Below are 17,838 nucleotides of genomic sequence, written 5' to 3'. Positions count from 1 at the left end.
CATAGGTCACAGGCCTCAAAATACCCAATAAGGCCCAGACAGGCCTGCATCCTGGTAAAGCTGATGTAGGTGAGGAAGGGGCGCTGGAGCCCATGACCCTGCCCTCCTTTCTCAGAGAATGCACTTCTCAGGCAATGATGACGTTCTTCCCAGCCTAGAGAAAAGGCTTGGGTTTCAATGAGAGGGACTCTGGTTAGACACTCAGAAGAACTAATTTCTGTGCCTAGTTGAGGCAGGCATGAGCGAAGAGAGGAGCCCGGACCTTGACAGGGAGCTTCTGTGAGGCCAGGCCTGCTCCCAGAGACCCCTTCCTACAGCCACAGCCAGCGGCTCAGGTGGGCGGACTGGAGCCATCTCTCCACTGTTAACCTCAGAGGAACACCTGCTGAAGGCCCACAGCACTCAGAGACTCTCCCCCACCCCCAGGCCCCCCAAGGGTGCCCCCCTAGCTCCCTCCTCTCTCCACTAGCCCAGGACAGACAAAGCGGTTGAGGGAGAAGAGAAAATCCTGTAGAACAAACAAGATGTCGCATTTCCCCCAGAGCTCTGGCTTGAGATTGGGTCTCTGGGGTTTCCTGTCATATCAGCCCCTGACTTTGGGCTGGTGCCTGGGCTGCTCTGGGCCTCCATTTCCCCAGCAGACCCAGGAGGATGGTAAGCTGGATGACCCTGAGCGATCCTTCCACCGTGTGAGTCCCCGATTTGGTACCATGAGGCTTCTCTGCCTGGGGTCCCTCCCCATGCAGTCAGGTAGAGCTCTGAGGCCCACCTGAAGCTTCTGAGCACGGTGGGGCCTCCAGGCCCCTCTGACCCTCACCTAGGCCAGCACACTCTGCCTGGCTGTACAGAGAGATGCCACCACCTGGGGGAGTGCTGGGCACAGTCCTTCTAAGACCGGGATGCCAAGACCACCAGGAAGTGCCTCCCCTCCCATCTTCCCAACTTCCAGGCAGTCTGGAGCCCTTGGCTCCCTTCAGAGTCCCCTGACATCAGGTAACAGCTCTTCAGCTGTCAAGGGGGAAGAGGTACCCCTGGCTTCCCGGGAAGGCTGGGCTCTGTGGGCCTGAAGGCTCTCCCAGCACATATCACACCCCAGGCTCCCCACCCGAGGGTGCCTTGGCCTGGTGTCAGTTTCCTGCTAAATCTCAAGGGCTCAGTAGAGGGAAGTGACTCCCGTCCTCACCTTCCCAGGACCTCGGGGCCTGGAGGCTGGCTCACCACATCCTCCTCAGGACCCTGGGTCTTTAGTCCCCACAATCCAGGCCCCTCATTTTCACATTTCCGACTTCCCTCCAGGAACCTGCCCCCCATCAAACCTGGCTTTCTCCACTCAGCTTACTCGCCCATTATCACCCTCACCCAGCTAAGATTCTGGGGCTCACCGCTCCACCCAACGGCTTACTCCCCGAATGCCCCATCCAGCCGGATGAAACCTGCTGGGTGAACCCTATGACTCTTGTAGCCCCCAGCATCTCTAGAGAGACAGGCCCTGGCCACGCCCACAGCCCTGTGTCCTCCCTCAGCCATCCCCTCCACAGACCCCTTGCACAGCCTACCAGGGTCCTCTGACTTCCTTGGTCAGCTCTCTCTCCCATTCTCCCCTCTGAATGTCTCCATGTCCCAAACTGCACCCCCTTCTCCACCCTCGTCCTTCTCTGCTTGGTCCTGAGCACAAAGAAGCCATCAGAACAGCTTCCTTAACCTCCCCACCCCCAAACACTGTCTCCAACCATGTACACAAGCTCCAGTCTCTCTGTTTAAAAAAGGCAAAAATAAGCAAATAAAAGCCTCTCTTGATCCCACTTCTTGTTGCTGCTGCAGGTCTGTTTCTCTGTTTTCTCTTGGGGCGCCAAGCCTCTGGCCAGAGGGGTCAGTCCTGTACCCCATTTCCTCACCCCTCAGCTGGGTTCACCCCTGGAGAGAGGGTTTACCTTCATCGCCCCAGACTCCAACAGACACTCCTCAGCTTGGTGGAGTTCAGCCTAGCACGAGTGTCTGCCCTGCGCACGGCCCACCTCCTACTGGCCCATCTTAGCTCTGGCCTCACCACCCTGGCCTCCAGTCCTTGGACACCATCCCTCCCCAAGACCTCTTCTCTCCACGTGCTCCCTGCTGCCGTGACTGTTTTCAGGCTGGTGGCCTTACTCTCCTCCCTCTAGCCCGGGTCTCTCTCCTGGCTTCCAGACCCAGAGCCAACTTCCCATAGGACAGCCCCATTCGCACATTCCACGGGCTCCTCGGAGCCCCTGCATCCGTCCAACTGGACATGCCATCCTCCCTCAAACCACCCCTCCTCGTGTCTCCATCTCGTTCAGTAGTGCCTATGTCTGCCCCCTCGCTCAAAAGCAGCGAGCTGGACGTGCCAGCCCCCTCACCCTCCCCCATCTGAGATCTTCACAATCCTTCCTCTCCCTTCAAGGACCCACTTCTCGATGCCCACTGCCAGCAGCCTGGTCCAAGCCACCACCATCTCTTGCTGGATACCTGCCAGCGCCTCCTGATGGCTCCTTCTCTTCCAGAGCTCCAGTCAGGCTCATAGTCAGGAATCTGCAGTCCTCCATTGCCTAGCCTTTCAGAGAACACCTGCCTTCTCGTCTTCGGCCTCCCAGTGCCCAGTTCCAACTGCCATGGCCCGCCTCACTCTGCTCACTCTCTGCTTGTGAGGCGGGTTTTCCTCGGCTCTATGCTGTGTCCTGCCCCTGCTGAGAACTTTTACCCTAGTTGATGCAGTCCAACGTGTCCCCTCTGGCCAACTCCAGCTTATCCTCCAGGCCCCATGAAACGCCATTTCCCTCCAGGCTGGGTCTGGGGCCCTCTACTCTGTCCTCCCACATCCAGCTGGACTCATCCCCTCCTCATCCTTGCCCTTCATTTGCTAGTCCCTGTTTAGTTGTCATGTTCACCACTTGGCCCTGGGCTCAGGAGAGGTCAGAGCCTGGACTTGCCTCATTTGTGGTTCTAACCCCGGTGCCTAGCTCTGGGCTAAGGAGCTGGACTTGAATAAGTGCCTGTTAATAAACACTGCACCCCTCCCTGCTTTGCCCTCCCCACACCCACCCTCCCTGCACTGACCTCTGACATCTGCGGGAAGAGGCTGATGGCCAGCGGCAGGGCCAGGCCGAAGGCCGCCAGGCACACAAGGCTTTGCACGGGGAGGAGGAGCCGGGGCCGTGCCTGCAGGAGAGCTGTCCTGTGGGGAAGAGAGGAGGGAGCGCCATGAGACCAGAAGACAGGCTGAGCTGGCTGCCAGCCACCGTGCAGTGTCCCACTCAGAGTCCCAGGGCCCGGGCAGCATGGTCCGGGCCAGTGCCAGTCTGTATGTAGCTAAATAGTTGTGGAATTCTGTCTTTGGGGCCTTCTCCAGTTGGCACCCTTTTCCCCAGGCCCTCTCCTGAAGGACATTGCTGCTTGAACTCTCAATCACACATCATAAGTGAGTACTTGGGGGGCACCCATTGCACCCTGTGTCCAGCCCTGTGCAAAGAAGGCCACATGTGGGGGAGACACAAGAGGAGTCTGTCAGTCCCCACCCCTGGGGAGATTTACAACAGAGAAAGATGGTCCTCAAGGGCAGGGCATAAGAAAATACTGAACATGCCAGAGTAGAAGCCAGGTCCAGGGTAGGAGACATATGGCACCCACATGCCTGCACACACATATATACACACACGGGGACACATGCACGAGCACACACACACGTACACACACAGCCAAGTATGGGAACAGAATACACCCCACTGACCACCTGGTCTGGTTTTATCCAAAAGCCACAGAGAAGGGCAGTGACTGGCCCAGGGTCATAGCCACATCTGCAGCAGGCAGGCCGGGCTGCCCAAGGTCACGGCCATGTCTGCAGGAGGCAGGCTGGGCTGCTGCCCAAGGTCATGGCCACATCTGCAGGAGGCAGGCCAGGCTCCCAAGGTCATGGCCACGGTTTCCAGGAGGCAGGCCTCCAGGAGGCAGGCCGGGCTGCTGCCTGGCTTTTGACTCCCTGCGAGTGCTATCACTCTGCGCCCGCCCCCAGCTCTTGCCCTCAGAACCCTTCACCAAGGTCATGGCCAGCGTGTCACAGCAGGCCCCCATCCCCCACAACAGGATTCCCGGGAGGGAGGGAGGAGTATATGGAAAGCCTCCCTCCAGGCCCTGGAGTGAGTAGCTGTGCCAGCAGGACGGGTGACGGGACTCTTTGCTAGGGGATGTTGGGTGAGCACTACATCTGACCTCAATAACTGTTGTCCTCCGAATGCCTGGGACCGGCTTCCTGGGATGGAGAGGATGTAATCAGGCTCTGGCCCTCTCCTGTTGCAACAGGGCTGGCTGTGGCTACAGGCAGGTGAGAGACCCTCTCGGGGGGCAAGGCCTCAGTGGGTGGGGGCAGGCAAACCCCACCCCGCCTTCACCTCCTGGGACAAGAATCCCGAGAGCAGCTGGCCCTGAGCAGACAGCAAAATTGAGAGCCACCGTTCTCAAACTTTGGTGTCTAGGCACCTGCTTCACGAGGCAGACCCCCAAAGGCCCCCTACCCCGATGAGATCTCCATTTTGTTGGTGCTATGACTGGGAATCTGCACTTCAAACAGCCTTCCATGAGTCTAAAACAGGTGATCCCCAGACCACACTTTGGAGAAACCTTGGTCCGGGGTGTTCTGCTAAGGTCCTAATAAAGCTCCAATCACTTGTAAGTTCTACACAGATAAGAGGCCTGGACACAGTAAGTGCACAGTAACTGTGGCTTATTGTTGCTGTTTTTGCTCTTGTTAGTGTAAGAAGGAGGGAGGATCCTAACGATGCTGTCCTCTAGCCCTTCCTACTGGCCCAGACCCCAAGACCTGCCCAGCTGTTGAATTCAGTCTGAAATGGGCTATCAGAGAGGGCAGTTTCACAGGATTAAGAGCGGCAGGTCAAGGCCCAGATCGACTTTCCCCTCAGCCTAGTCCAGTGCCCCCATCGTCTCTCCCTTCTCCAGGGGAGCCTCATACCCCCCCCCCCCCCCCACTGACTCGGCCCCGGGTCCTCCTGGTTTCCCTGGGAGTCACAGTCAGTTGGCTGATAGGGGCTCTGAGACCTCTTCAACTGAGATCAACTCCTCTGGTAGGACAAGGAGGTGGGGACCCAGGTTCACTGTCCAGATTTACATAGGAGCACCCCCCCCAAGAGGCTGTGGAGGGCTGGGCTACCCTCCTGATCAGTTGTGACAGTGACCCGAACCTCAGTCCCTGGTGGGGAATCAGAGCAGGGGGAATGGGAGAGGAGGGTGTGGAAGTCCCTGGCAGCATAGACTGCAGGGGCACCAAGGGCAAAGAGGGTGACGGGGAGAAAGAGTGAAGCTTCCTCCCCAGCAGATGAGGGGCGGGCCATGGGTTCCATCCTCAGGCACTCCCAGCAGGGACCCCAGGCAGCCTCCTTCCACACAGGGCTGTGACCCTGGCTCCTGTCTCAGGGGTGGCTGGCTGAAATCTGTCCTGGAAAAGGGGTCCAGGATGCCCCAGGCCTGTGCTCCTGACTCAGGAAGCAGGCAGTCCCCGAGACTTCAGCCAAACAGGAACCCCTGAAATCCCAGCCCTGAGCAGGGAGAGTGAACACAGCAGGACGGGGGAGGGGAGGAGGAGAGGGAAATGGCAGGGAGGGATCAGGAAGGCAGCTGGGGGAGTTGAAATATACAGATGGAGAGATGTGCGTGCCTGTGCTCGTGCGTGTGTGCGCTCGTGTGCGCGCGCGAAAGCCTGGAGAAAGGAAAGACCCGGAGCCCAGGGAATGAGGGAGGCTGGGGAGCGGCCTCAGGAACCACAGTGGAGGATGCCCAGAACACTTGCCTCACTGAGACCCCATCTGACTGGAAGGTGAACTCCAGGGCGAGGGATGCAGGGCTGCGGGGAGAGAGCAGAGGCACCTGCCTCTGAGACTGTGGCATTATGGGGAAGGATAGATCTCCCAGGCCCAGGAGAACACCAGCTTCCTTCTCAGGAGGGTAAAGCTGGAGTGGGCGCCCTCAGCCCGAGGGAAGGTACAGCGTGTGTGCTGGAGCGGGGTACACCCTCGGTGCTCCCCCAGGGCTCTGGGCTGGGGATGGAGGCTCCTCTGTCTCTGACTTGAGACTCTTGCCCTCTGGGTCTTAGATTAGAGACAGGGACACCTGGACATGCTGGGCTCCCTCCCACCTCTCTTCTGTTAGCAGGAACCCCAGGGACCTTGTCTCGGGGTGCTCCTCCCAGCGAGGAGGAGCTGAGGCCAGAGGCAGAACAAGGCGGTCGCTGTACCACACGACAGCTTGTCTCCCCACGGCCGTGAGTTCCCTCATCACTTGGAGCAATCTTAGTTTGCACTCCATTAATTTGCAAGAAGCCTGCTTTGTAAGTGTTCTTTTGTCTTCTTCCCCTGGCTGTCCTAACTCTCTCACCGACCTGGGCTCCCAGAGGGGAGGAGCCCCTGCATTGCCCTTCCCCAGGGGAGAAACTGAGGCCGGGGGAGTCTCCTTGACTAGCCTAGCCTAAACGTGCTGGAGCAGGAACCCCAGTTTCGTGTTCCCTCCAGGAGACTCAGCTGGCGTCGTTACACAGCCCTGAGGGCACAGCCTAGGTCTTGATACTGCTCAGGGTCCCTGAGCTCCACTGCTTCTCTTCCTCAGAAACCCTCTCAGGAACGTCAGAGAAGGAATAACCCAGTACAGGGCTTCCAGAACCAAATAGCCAACCTGTTTCCACCCACCTGAGGGCCTTCTTCAGACTCCAAGCTGAGCCAGACCCATGGCTGCCTGGACCCTGGGAAGATCCCAGGCCAGGAGGTTTAGAACTAGAAAATCCCAGCCAACTTCCCCAGGCTATTTAAGTTCCCAAACTCACCATCCCTCCACTCCACTTCCAGCAAACCCAACTCAGATGCCAAATGGAAAGGCATCACAGATAAAACCCCAGGCCCAGGGTTCAGCAGCTTGAAGACAGAAGCCCGGCCTTCCTTATTTGCCTGGTGGTCTCCTCTTGTGCACTGGCAGTCATTCACAGTCACTCAGGTTGGGGGAAAGCCTCGGTTCACGAGGCAGCTACGGACTCAAGGGCCGTGGGCACCAGAGCAATTCCTCTCCCAGATCTCCCACATGAGACTGGTTTTCTTGAATCCTGATACTCAACATGTCACATGCTCAGGTCCCTCCCACAACTCCCCCTCTTCCATAAGGAAGAAGGGATCATCTCCCTGGCTGGACTCAGGGCTCCCCGTCAGCAGGTCCCAGTGAGCACACTTTGCTTCCGTCTGGCTAGACTCCTCAATTCCCCACACAACGGACCCACACCCTGCCCAGAAAGCCAGGCTTCCACAGAAATCCTGCCCTGCTCTCAGAGTCAGCGGCAGCCCTTCTCCGGTCTAGTGCTCCCTTCCCTCAAGGTCACCTTGGGTCCATTTACATACTGCCCAGTCCCACCTCCAACTGATCCGTGTGTGGGTCATGCCCATCTCTCCTATCAAAATAGAGGCTTCCTGAGACCAGGACCCCAAATCTGCTTCTGTCCTGTCTCCATGCAGGACAAGATGCAAAGACATGCTGATCAGGTGATGTGATTCGAAGCCCTGAAGCCGCCCACGTGGTAGAAGAGCCCAGCTTTGCACCTGCACTCCCAGCTCCCTCCTGGCTCTGTCATTTCCTATTGGATTCCTACAGGCAGATGACATAACCTCTTTTTGCCTTGTTTTCCTCATCTGTGAAATGGGACTATTCTACTTACCTCTGTACACGACAGCCATACTGTCGTGATGGGTAAATGAGATCACTCACTCATCTGACAAACACCACGCCTCTACTATTTGCCAGGAATTGTGCCAGATGCTGTGCAGGGCCATAGATAAAAAGAAGGAACTTGCCTCCATGGAGATGGCGTTTTAGTGGACCAGACAGATAACGGACAGCTAGGTAAAGAGTCTCCGATGTTGCTAAGAGCTACGAATACAAATAAGGCAATGGAGGGAAGAGGGAGTCATAGTGCTATGATCTCGATGGGGTGGTCAGGGAGGGACTGTCTGAGGAGCTGGCATTTGGGCAGAGACCTGGCTGAGAGGGCACTGGAGTAAACACTTGATAAATATTAGCTGTTATTATAAACCGTACTGTGGGAATAGGGAAGTCCCACTTTCGAGCCTCAGCTAGAGCACCCCTGAACTTGTCCTTATGCCTTGAGGTGCCCCCTCCCAGGCTGGGCTGCCAGGAGAGGAGGCAGTGTTCCCCGCCTCCCTCCTACCTGCGTGAGCCCGGACTCTGCACCTCCGGGCCTGTATTCATCTTGCTGTCTCCACCTAGAACCCTCCTCAGCCCCTTGCCATCCCCCAAGACTCACCCTGACCCTCAGAGCTTGCCCAAACCTACATGAAGGTCAGCTCTGGTTCCCCTCTTTGGCCCCTCACCTGCCCCTCAAGCAGCATTTCTTCTTCATGATTCAACCTCACACTCATTAAGTAAAAGGATCACGGCATCGTTCCTATGATCGTGTCCCCTTCTAGCTTTATAGTCATGATGACTACATGTTCTCAGAACATGCTTTGGGGGAAGGCAGGGAGGTTAGTACTACTCGGATGTTATAAAGGAGAAACTGAGGCTCAGTGAGGTGGTGAGTTGCCTCGTGGTGGGATGTCTGAACAGTGTGGTCCTAACCCAAATCTGGTCTTCCTGCCATAATCCTCCTACTTCCCAGTTCCAGCGGCACTGCCGGGGAGTGTCTGAACGAACTCGGGCAGGGTGGACTGCCAGCTGCTCCCGTCCCCTGCCCTGGGCCAGCTGGTTCCAGTTCCCTCTCACCCTCCTCCCCAGGGACGGCCCCTCTCTCCTGGCTGCCCCAACTCACTTCTCCAGCATGGACATGACGATCGGGGGGAGCACCAGGATGGGCATGGGAAGGACCACTCGCGTCAGCGCCGTCTCCAGCAGGGCCTGAGGGGCAAACAGAGACTGTGGTGAGCAGAGCTCCCCGGAGTGGGGGACGGCCACCTGGCAGTGAAGCCCTGTCTGTAGCCCCCTAGGTGGGTGTGCCGCTGCTAAGCACATCTGGCGGGATGGGATGATTCAGGGAGCTGCTCACGAAGCCTGATTTCGAACACCAGAGTAGAGCCACCCCCATCTTCCCACTTTTTTTTTTCAAAAAAGAGCAGATCCATTTCACCTGCCACGTGTTGGGGAGGGGTGGCAACACAGAAGTGGCCCAGGAAGGGGGCCTGTGCCCAGTGGGGGGTGCCCAGGTGGCAGGCTCAGGGGCTGGGGAGGAAGCATATGGAGGACTCGAGATGCTCTAAGAACAAAGCAGGCGCTGGGAGGACCGGAACAAACAGCTGGGACTGGCTGAGCCGTGTGAGTCTCTTGGTGCTGAAGGAGGACAGAGATTCTGGGATTGACTTTTTTTTTCTCCCCTTCTTGACACCCCTTAAACACAACAATTTGGAGGATCTTGCATCTCCTGGCTCCTTTTTCAGTGACAAGAGGTCAGTTTTGTAAGCAGGAAATGCTTGTGCTGAATGTTTGCTGTGTCTCCATATGGGGTTGCTGGGGTCCTTGCTCTGGGAGTTCCCTCGGGATTCCTGGGGAGTGGGGGCAGGGTCAAGGCACAGCTTAGAGGCTGGTCTGCACCCTGATGGTCACTGTGGGGAGTTCCTTCAAGGCCATGGGCTCCTGGCCCTCAGAGCAGACTCAAGGAATAGGTCATAGCTCCCAGACCACAAGGGGCTCACCTGGCCAAGCTGAGGGGAGCCCAGGGCTGAAGAAGAGCCTGGGGTTCCGTGTTGTTTGCACCATGAAGAGAGTTACCATGGCTGGCCTCCTTCTTAGCACATCAGGGGCAGCACTAGGGTTGGATGGGGGTTGGGGTTGGGTAGGAAACTGAGGCCAAATCCCCTTCAAGGATGGAGTGGTTTAGGGCTGAAAATTTCTCTCAGGAACCTGAGTCCTTCATGATCAGCCTCTGGAAGGCCTGGGAGAAGGTCCCTCCAATCTCCTAGACAGGTATGGGAATGATGGGGGTGCCCAGAGCCAGCACAAGGAAGCAGAGGGTGCAGCACAAGCCCTGGGGCCACCAAGCCCTTTGCCCCTCCCAAGCCTTGGATGGGCACTTACTTTCTCTGAGACCAGTGGGGAGGGGAGCACTGGGACAAGAGAAGGGTCTTCCCCGAGTAGGGGATTAGAGAGAAGGTCTCGCTGACAGGTGAGGCTTGGGGACCATTGCTGGAGCCGATGAGGGGTAGTGGCCGGGGCAGCGGTGAATGCTCAGCTACTCTTGGCTGACCCCCATGCCCTCTCTCAGAGGCCAGAGAAAGACAAGCCAGTCACCACCACTGGGGCAAAGGCCGGGAAAGCATTGGGAAAAAGACAAAAGTGCTAGAATTTTCTAAAGAAATTACAGTTGGCGGAGTGGGTGATGCCGGTGAAATGAGAGGTAGGAGAGGGCCTTCCTGCAGTGAGCTGTTCTTCCCCAGACCCCCACCTCAGCCACACAGGGTCCCTTGTGAGGCAGCACCTGCAGAAGCCTCTGGTAGCCCAGAATGGTGAGCCACCTGCATCTATGCCTTCTCTTCTGACCCGGGAGGACATGAAGGCCCAGGGAGCAGCACCCTGGGTCCCGGGGTGGGGGGAAAGAAAGCTCTAGGGCATCTCCTCTGCCCTTTCCAATTAACAGATCTGAGAAGCCAGGTCCTGAGGGGCTGGGACAAGAGATGGGGTGTCTTGCAGCAGTAATGATGGATGGGGAGGAGGGACCATGTGGGGACAGGCGTGGCTGGGGCCAGACCTGGAGGCCCAGGGCTGATACAGATGAGAGGCAGGGTGGGTCAAGGAGAGCAGATCCAGAGGACACAGAGAAGCCCCAGAGGAACGAACCCCTCTCCCAGTCTCTGGCCTCCCCACCAGTGCCCCAAGCCCCCCAGATGACCCACGTGTCTGGCTGCAATCTTGGAGGAGCCCACGAGGTTGCCATCGCCATCCAGGACATCAATGCCTTCCTCCAGCTCCCCATACCGCATCAGGACCACGTTGCAGATGTTGGCACTGGCTGGAGAGAGAGAGGGGAGCAGGGGGCAGGAGTGAGAGGGGAGAATGCCGCTCTAGCTGGTGGAGAAAGTCACTAGGCTGCCCCCAAACCTCTTGGCCCCTAGCAGCAACAGTCCCAAGGAAGTGTCGTGTCTGCGTTCGGACACAAGGGGTGAAGGTATGGTTCTGCAGCTCATTGCCCTCCCTTAGCCTGCTGAGGGACTCGGGGGCCCTTGAGAACCTGGTGAGCTAAGGCAGAAAATAACCAGTGGGAGGGAGGAAGGGGACAAGGTTCAGGAGCTAGAGAGCGACCAGTTTTCAAGGGAGCTGCCTGCCTTTCCCCAGGGGTGGGCCTGGAAGGCAGGCAAAGTGAACGTCCATCAGCAAGGGCTCCCTGGCTTGAAGACACTCTGCCAGTGCCACATGTTCTGTCATCAGCAATTCCGTCCCTGGGGCTGCCTTTCTGGGTCTTTTCCTGAGGAGCCCCTCCCATCCCCCACCCACCCCCATTCAGCCCTTTGCTCCTCAGAGAGAACCAAGTCCCCAGAGATTTGCTTCTCTGAAAGCAGGTGTCGGAGCAGGCAGGAACCTTAGTGCTCTCCCAGCACCGCCCCCTCATCATATGGAAGGAAAAGTGAGGCTCAGGGGAGGCGGGTGACTTATCTGAGGTCACACAGCAAAGTGGGACAGAACTAAACCTCTGTGGACCCAGGAGACAGGAGGGTCCGGGGAGGGAGGTCAGGCAGAGATAAAGGCCAGCCTTCTACAGTGTCACTTCAGATGGCTGGGCTCCGTCCCTGGGCAACGAGATCATGACAGACCTGGGCTGAGGCAGGGGGCGGGGGGCGGGGGGCTCCTGGCTCCTCAGTTAAACGATGGATGCCAGAGCTTGGGGGCCGCATGTCAGCTGGTGGCCAGCCCCAGGAGTCTCCCTCTGCTCCTCTCAACTGGAACTCACAGGGCCGGGCTGGGGCTGACCTAGCTTGACCTCCCCCAACCCAGCTCCAGGCTAAAAGTGGGGGGACTTGAGGGTGGTGGGTGGGTGGGGAGTGGGGGGGTGACAAATGTGGAGGCCGCCTGCTTCACTCCTCCCCCCAAAGCGCCTTGCTGTGTTTAAAGTTTTAATTTTTGCTAATTAATGTCAATTAATTTTGTATAATGAGTGTTTAATTTTGGGGAGTGTGTGAGCCTGGGAGCGACTGCAGTTCTGGGCTGTGAACGCTGATTAGCATCAACACCTGCTGCTTCCCCACTCCCTCCAGTGGGGGGGCACGAGGGTTTGGGGAGCTGCGGGGCTGCCGGGCCTAGTGGGCAGGTGGAGTGGGAGGAGGACCGCAGATGCTCCTGGTGCCCGAGCCAAGGCTGGGGAGCAGGCGGCGAGGGTGCCTGCAGCTGGGGGACAGGGTGCCGCAGGTGAGGGGCGGCTTGCGGCCCTGAGGGTCTCTGAGCCTCAGTCTCCCGTTTCAGTACGGTGGGGAGGTGGAATAAACAGAGAGGAGGGCCAAGATGTTCTGCAGTCTTTGGAGAAGCAAAGCAGGAAACCGAATACAGCTCTAAAATGTATTTACAGCACATATGCCGTCCTTGAGTAGCTCCTGTGTTTCCACACGACACTCAGCCGCAGTGGTAACCATGGGCAGACCTCTCCTGCAGCCGGTCCCTCCTGTCCTCCCAGCAGCATCGCTCACCTGCCTCACACAGCCAGGGGCAAGCTCAGGAGACATCTGGCAAGGTTTGGAGACGTTTTTGATGATCCCGACCTGGGGTGGGGGTGGCTACAGTCATCTATGGCGGAGAGACCAGAGGTGCGGCTCACCATCCTACAGGGCACAGCCCCCACCACAAAGAGTTATCTGGTCCGAAATGCAAGTAGTGCTGACATTGAGAAACCCTCGTCTTCCATAGAGACAGACATAAGAGGGAAGGTGAATTGGAGGTAAGGAAGGAGAGGTTGGGAGCCTGGATTTGGGGCCAGTGGGGCTTGAGTGACAGTCCTGGCTCTGAATCTTGACCTTCTCGTTCTCAGGGGTGAGCTCCTGTGGGCCCTGGGTGCTGTCAGCCCAGGGGTTAGGGCCCAGAATGGCCCCCAGAGTGGCCTTGGGAAGTGGACACCTGGCCGAGTGTTAGCGCCTTGCCCTCTAGTGGCAGCAGGACCACTCTGCACCCTTCACGCCTCTGGGGCAGCCAGGCCCGTGGTTCCCAGGAGATCCAACAAAACCAACGGAGAAGATACTGGGCTTTTCTAACCTCTGAGAACCGCTTACATCACTACCACACCAGCACTGCCGCTGCGGGAGAGGCAAAGCTAAAGGAATGTGGTCCAGGTGGTGAGAATCCGCCTGAAGTCAGGAGCCACCAGCTCATTCTGTGACCCTATGCCACCACCCTTACCAGGCTTCCCTGGTTATAAAAGTACCTGCTGCATTTAGCATCACTATGGAATCTCTGGGCACTGGCTGAGCTCACATGGAACGTCAGCTTCTGCACCCAAGCCCCCACCAGGATAGGAAAGCCAGGGACAGCTGAAACATCTCTAGCCCCAAGGTGTGCCCATGTGGGCACAGGTGCAGGGGACAAAGAAGAGATTATTTAGAAGCGGTGGTTCACCAGTCCCAGACTCATGGTGGCATCTTGCTCGCTCTCTGCCATTTCCAGTGTAGAATGTAGCCACAGCAGATGGAGTAGGACTTTGGTTCAAACACAAAACTACTTGGGATGAAACACACAGCAGGAAAAGAAGTGAAAACCCAATGTCCTTCCCCTCAGCCCCTCCAAGACAGTTCAGGCACGAGTAAGCCCTCTCCTCCTCTAAGCTACCTGGATGGAAAAAAGACAGAGAAAATCCTAAAAAACCACCCTAAAATGATGGCACCCCCAGCTCCCTCCCTCAGAATGCCCACAGTTCTTCCTGACTACTCAAATGGCACATGCCCTGCAGTATATTCTGTTGGACTTACACTGGCAGTCCATTTTATTGAGCACCTGCTGTATGCACAGGTGACCAGCTATCCCCGTCTTTGAGCAATGAGAACACGAGATGGTCTCAGTGATTTCATTTCTGTGATCTCATCCAGAGCATTCATTTCTGCCGTATTCCATTTGAGGCTCCCTGATCCCTCCTATCCCACTCCTGGCAAGTCCAGCTCCCAAGTCACGAGCACTGAGAGCCGAAGCAAACAAAAAAGAGAGAGAAACAGAGACCAGCCATGGGCCATGGGTCTCCTTTCTAGCACACCAGCAAGATCTATTATTGACAGTATCAGCAGGTTAATTAAGCAGTCTGTTAGTGATCATGTTAAGAAAGCTGGCACATTTTCAACTCGGATTGACGCCATTCAAGACTCAGGCATAACTGATGTTGGAGAAGCTCTGCTGAGAGATGTCACAAGATGAGAGAGGGAGAGAGAGGGAGATCGCTTCACACTGATGGCAAGCTCAGTGTCAAGTCCTGAGGAAAATATGCTCTTGACTGCTGCAGATGTTCTCACATCAGACCCATCGTGATGCAAAATCATGCAGATTGCGAACAGCTAATGAAGCACCCTGTGTAAAAGGGACAGTGCAGGGAAGAAGAGAGAGCAGTAGACAGAAAGACAAATGTGCAAAAAAAAAGTCCTCCAAAAGGAGACAGCGGGGGAGCCTACCCCCTGATCTACCACAGGAACGGAGGCACGGACTGGCGGGGTTAGGAGTCCAGAAACATGCCCACCCGTGGGGGAAACGAGTTTTCGGTAAAGCAGTTACTGCAACTCCCAGGACAGGACCATTCAAACACAAAGGGGAAGCCGTGGGCTATTGGGCTTTTCCTTTGGGGACAACAAAATATCTTCACTCTTTGGTTCTAAGAGGCATTTCCCCACATTATAATGGTTTAGAAGTCATGAGGTGCCTTACAACGGACGTCGGGGTGGAGGGAGCGGAAGCCCTTACCCGCAGCCCGTGCATGTGTAAACTTGGCCACGTGTAGAGGTTCATTCAAGTGTCACCTCAGCTACCCATAGCAGTCTGCACAGAATCTGAACTTAAACTTAGATTCCTAATTGTTGCCTAAAACATCTTTTTAGAACTTACACTATAATGGAGCACGGACATGAAAAGTTATTGTACATGCAGAAGATCGTCTGCCAGATACCAGGCAATGCAATTAAAGACAGCAGAAATTGCCAAACCATAGATAGCTACCCTAAAGAAATGCTTGCCCATATGCACAAAGAGACATTTACAAGGATGTTAATTATAGCACTGTTTGTAAGAGCAAATAATTAGAAACAACCTAAATGTCCACCATTAGGGAACTCACATGGGAAGATCTCCAAAACAAACTTATATGAAGAAAGCTACCGAGTACGTACAGGGTGATTAACTCTATGTAAAACCTCATAACTGGGATGCGCCTACTGTGTGCCCGGAAATCCACAGGTAACATTCTGGAAGGTTCACACCTCACATGGTGATTCCCTTGGGAAGGGAACTAAATTTAGGAATTAGGGGTTGTTGAAAGACTTCCACCTTATTTTTTTTTTTAACCCTGTTTTTCTAAATACCATTTGAATTTTTGCAATGAGAATATAACTGTGCTTTCCTTGTCTAAGAAGTGAAAAGAAACGGCCAAACTTCCTAAGTAGATCATAGACATTTGAAAGCCATCAGGGATTGGTGTGACCTACTCATGGTTCCCACACTTTGGGGGCTATAGATGAGAAACTTCCTAAAGAGGCTGATTAACTTCAGGAATAGTTTTTCCTTCAAGTAAAGAAAAAAAATATGAAACCACAAATATAACCAAGTACGAAATGCAGACCAAAAAAGAAAATTCCCCCATATTTTTCTATGCTTTGAAATTATACTGTTGGTTTTAAAGGGGCCCAAAGGGCCAAGACTAGGAGCAGGGTGACAGAAAGCAGTGGTGGCCGTGATGCTGGGCTTAACAACCCAAGTCCAAAAGAGAAATGGAGAATGTGAGCGAGGCTCAGATTCAAACTCTGATCTTGAAGAAAGTGACTCAGATTGATTGTGTGGTGAAGGCTTGTTTATTCCTTCACGTGAGCAGGGAATACAGTTCTCTCCTCTTCCGAAAGGCTATTGTATTAATGCCCCTTGTAACTGAGGCATCTAAGCATTGAGAAATACGGCCCGTGATATCTGTGACTTTTAAGAAATAGGAAGCTGGGAAAATATATTTTATGTGACAAAGAGCCGCTACTCCTCATTAGCAGAGGGTCATGGTGACTGACTCCCAACAGCTATTCTACTCCCAGAGGATGAGTCTTAACTAATTGTAGTAAATCCCTCCCTTGCCAGTGATGGATGGAGGAAGGGACATGTGACCAGACCCAGCCAATGAGGGATGCCTGCAGGGGACTTCCAGGAAGAGTCTCCTTTCATTGAGGAAGAGGCAGCAGGCAGAGCCTCCTGACTGACGTCTGGGCTGTGGTGGGTCTGTGTGTGGTGCTTGGATTTCCTGCTGCCATTTTAGGACACAAAAGGGGCTGAAGAGCACAGAGGTGGAAGGAAGGGCCCGGGGTGTCTCACTCGGCACTCGACCTTTGTGAGGTAATACTTTCATTTATTAATTTAAGCTAGTTTGGGTCTGGTACTTTTGGCCAAAAATATTCATAAAATGTATAAAGAGATTTAACACTTGTTAAGAAAAAGGTAGTCATCAAAATCACCCCAAAAATATTTCAGTAGGAATTCGTGAAAGAAATAGTAAAAACTCAATGAACGTGAACTCAAAGATAGATTTTTTTTAATCTAGAGAAAAATCTATCTGCGGGTGTTCTTTGGATGTGTTGGAGACTAATCCTCATCGGTTAAATGTTTTACGAATAGTGTGAGGCTCTTTTTCCTCACTTTGTTGACTTCTGGCATATAGTATAACATGTCATCAAATAAGCAATCCTTTCCCCCTCCACTATACGCTTTTCATGTCATCAAAAAACTCTGCTCCTCCCCAGCGTTCATCTATATTTTCTTCTAGGAGCTTTAAACATTGTACTTCCACATTTAGGTGTCTCTGGAATTTATCTTTGTGTATGGTATGAAATACGGGTTTTCTTTTCTCTCTCTTTTTTAAGGTTTTATTTTTAAAAAATATTTTATTTATTTTTTTGACACAGAGCAAGCAAGAGGGAGAGAGACAGAGAGTAAGCACAAGCTGGGGGAATGGCAGGCAGGGGAGAAGCAGGCTCCCCGCTGAGCAAGGAGCCCAATGAGGGGCTCAATCCCAGGACCCTAGGATCCTGACCTGAGCCAAAGGCAGATGCTTAACCAATTGAGCCACCCACGTGCCCCTTTTCTCTCTTCTCTATTTGAAAACCCAAACGCCCAATAAAGTTAAGAAAAAAATTCTCAACCATTCTGGGAATTAGAAAAATGCAAATTAAAATGAGAAAAGAACCATTTCAGATGGACAAAAAATTTTCAAGATTGATAACACCAAACGTAGGGAAACCAAAATGTAATCCTTGCAGGCAGAGTAAAAAGCCAGTATGCTCATTTGGCAATGTCCGGCAAAGCTAGGTGTGCGCGCGCCCTCTGACATGGCCATTCCATTTCTAGGTACCGTGATTCTTGACACTGGATGCACACCTGAAACTAAATCTGAGATAGGGTCCAGGTCTCTGCATGTTTTAAAGCCTCCCCTCCCTGCTCAGGTGGCTGTTTGAAAACCTCCGTCCTGGGGAAGCTCCTACTTGTGTACACAGGGACACACGTACGAGGCTGTGTAGTGTGGTACTATTGTGGTTCTTAGGATACACTGAGATTTTAGGACAGTCCTATAAAGGCATCTAAAACTTATTGAGGTTAAGATGCAGTTTACAGAACAGCACACATGGTATGATC

At 54.5% G+C, this 17,838-nt stretch overlaps 1 protein-coding gene across 8 annotated transcripts in view; it reads right to left on the bottom strand.

Moving 5' to 3' along the window:
- SFXN5 (sideroflexin 5) overlaps nucleotides 1-17,838 on the bottom strand; it is a 114,580-nt gene that overhangs the window by 14,331 nt on the left and 82,411 nt on the right. For 6 of the 8 annotated variants that reach the window (XM_047747086.1, XM_047747092.1, XM_047747089.1 and 3 more), the window contains 3 exons: nucleotides 10,899-11,014; nucleotides 8,825-8,910; nucleotides 3,073-3,190 (listed from right to left, as the gene is read on the bottom strand). In XM_047747086.1, the coding sequence (XP_047603042.1) occupies nucleotides 3,073-3,190; nucleotides 8,825-8,910; nucleotides 10,899-11,014 (320 nt within the window). The remainder of the gene's footprint in view (nucleotides 1-3,072; nucleotides 3,191-8,824; nucleotides 8,911-10,898; nucleotides 11,015-17,838) is intronic. The other 2 variants (XM_047747094.1, XM_047747093.1) reach the window with 2 other exon arrangements.

Source organism: Lutra lutra, chromosome 9 (assembly GCF_902655055.1).
Source record: "Lutra lutra chromosome 9, mLutLut1.2, whole genome shotgun sequence".
In the NCBI taxonomy this organism is placed as follows: domain Eukaryota; kingdom Metazoa; phylum Chordata; class Mammalia; order Carnivora; family Mustelidae; genus Lutra; species Lutra lutra.
Note: the sequence above shows the minus strand (reverse complement) of the source record. Positions and strands in the feature narration are given on the sequence as shown.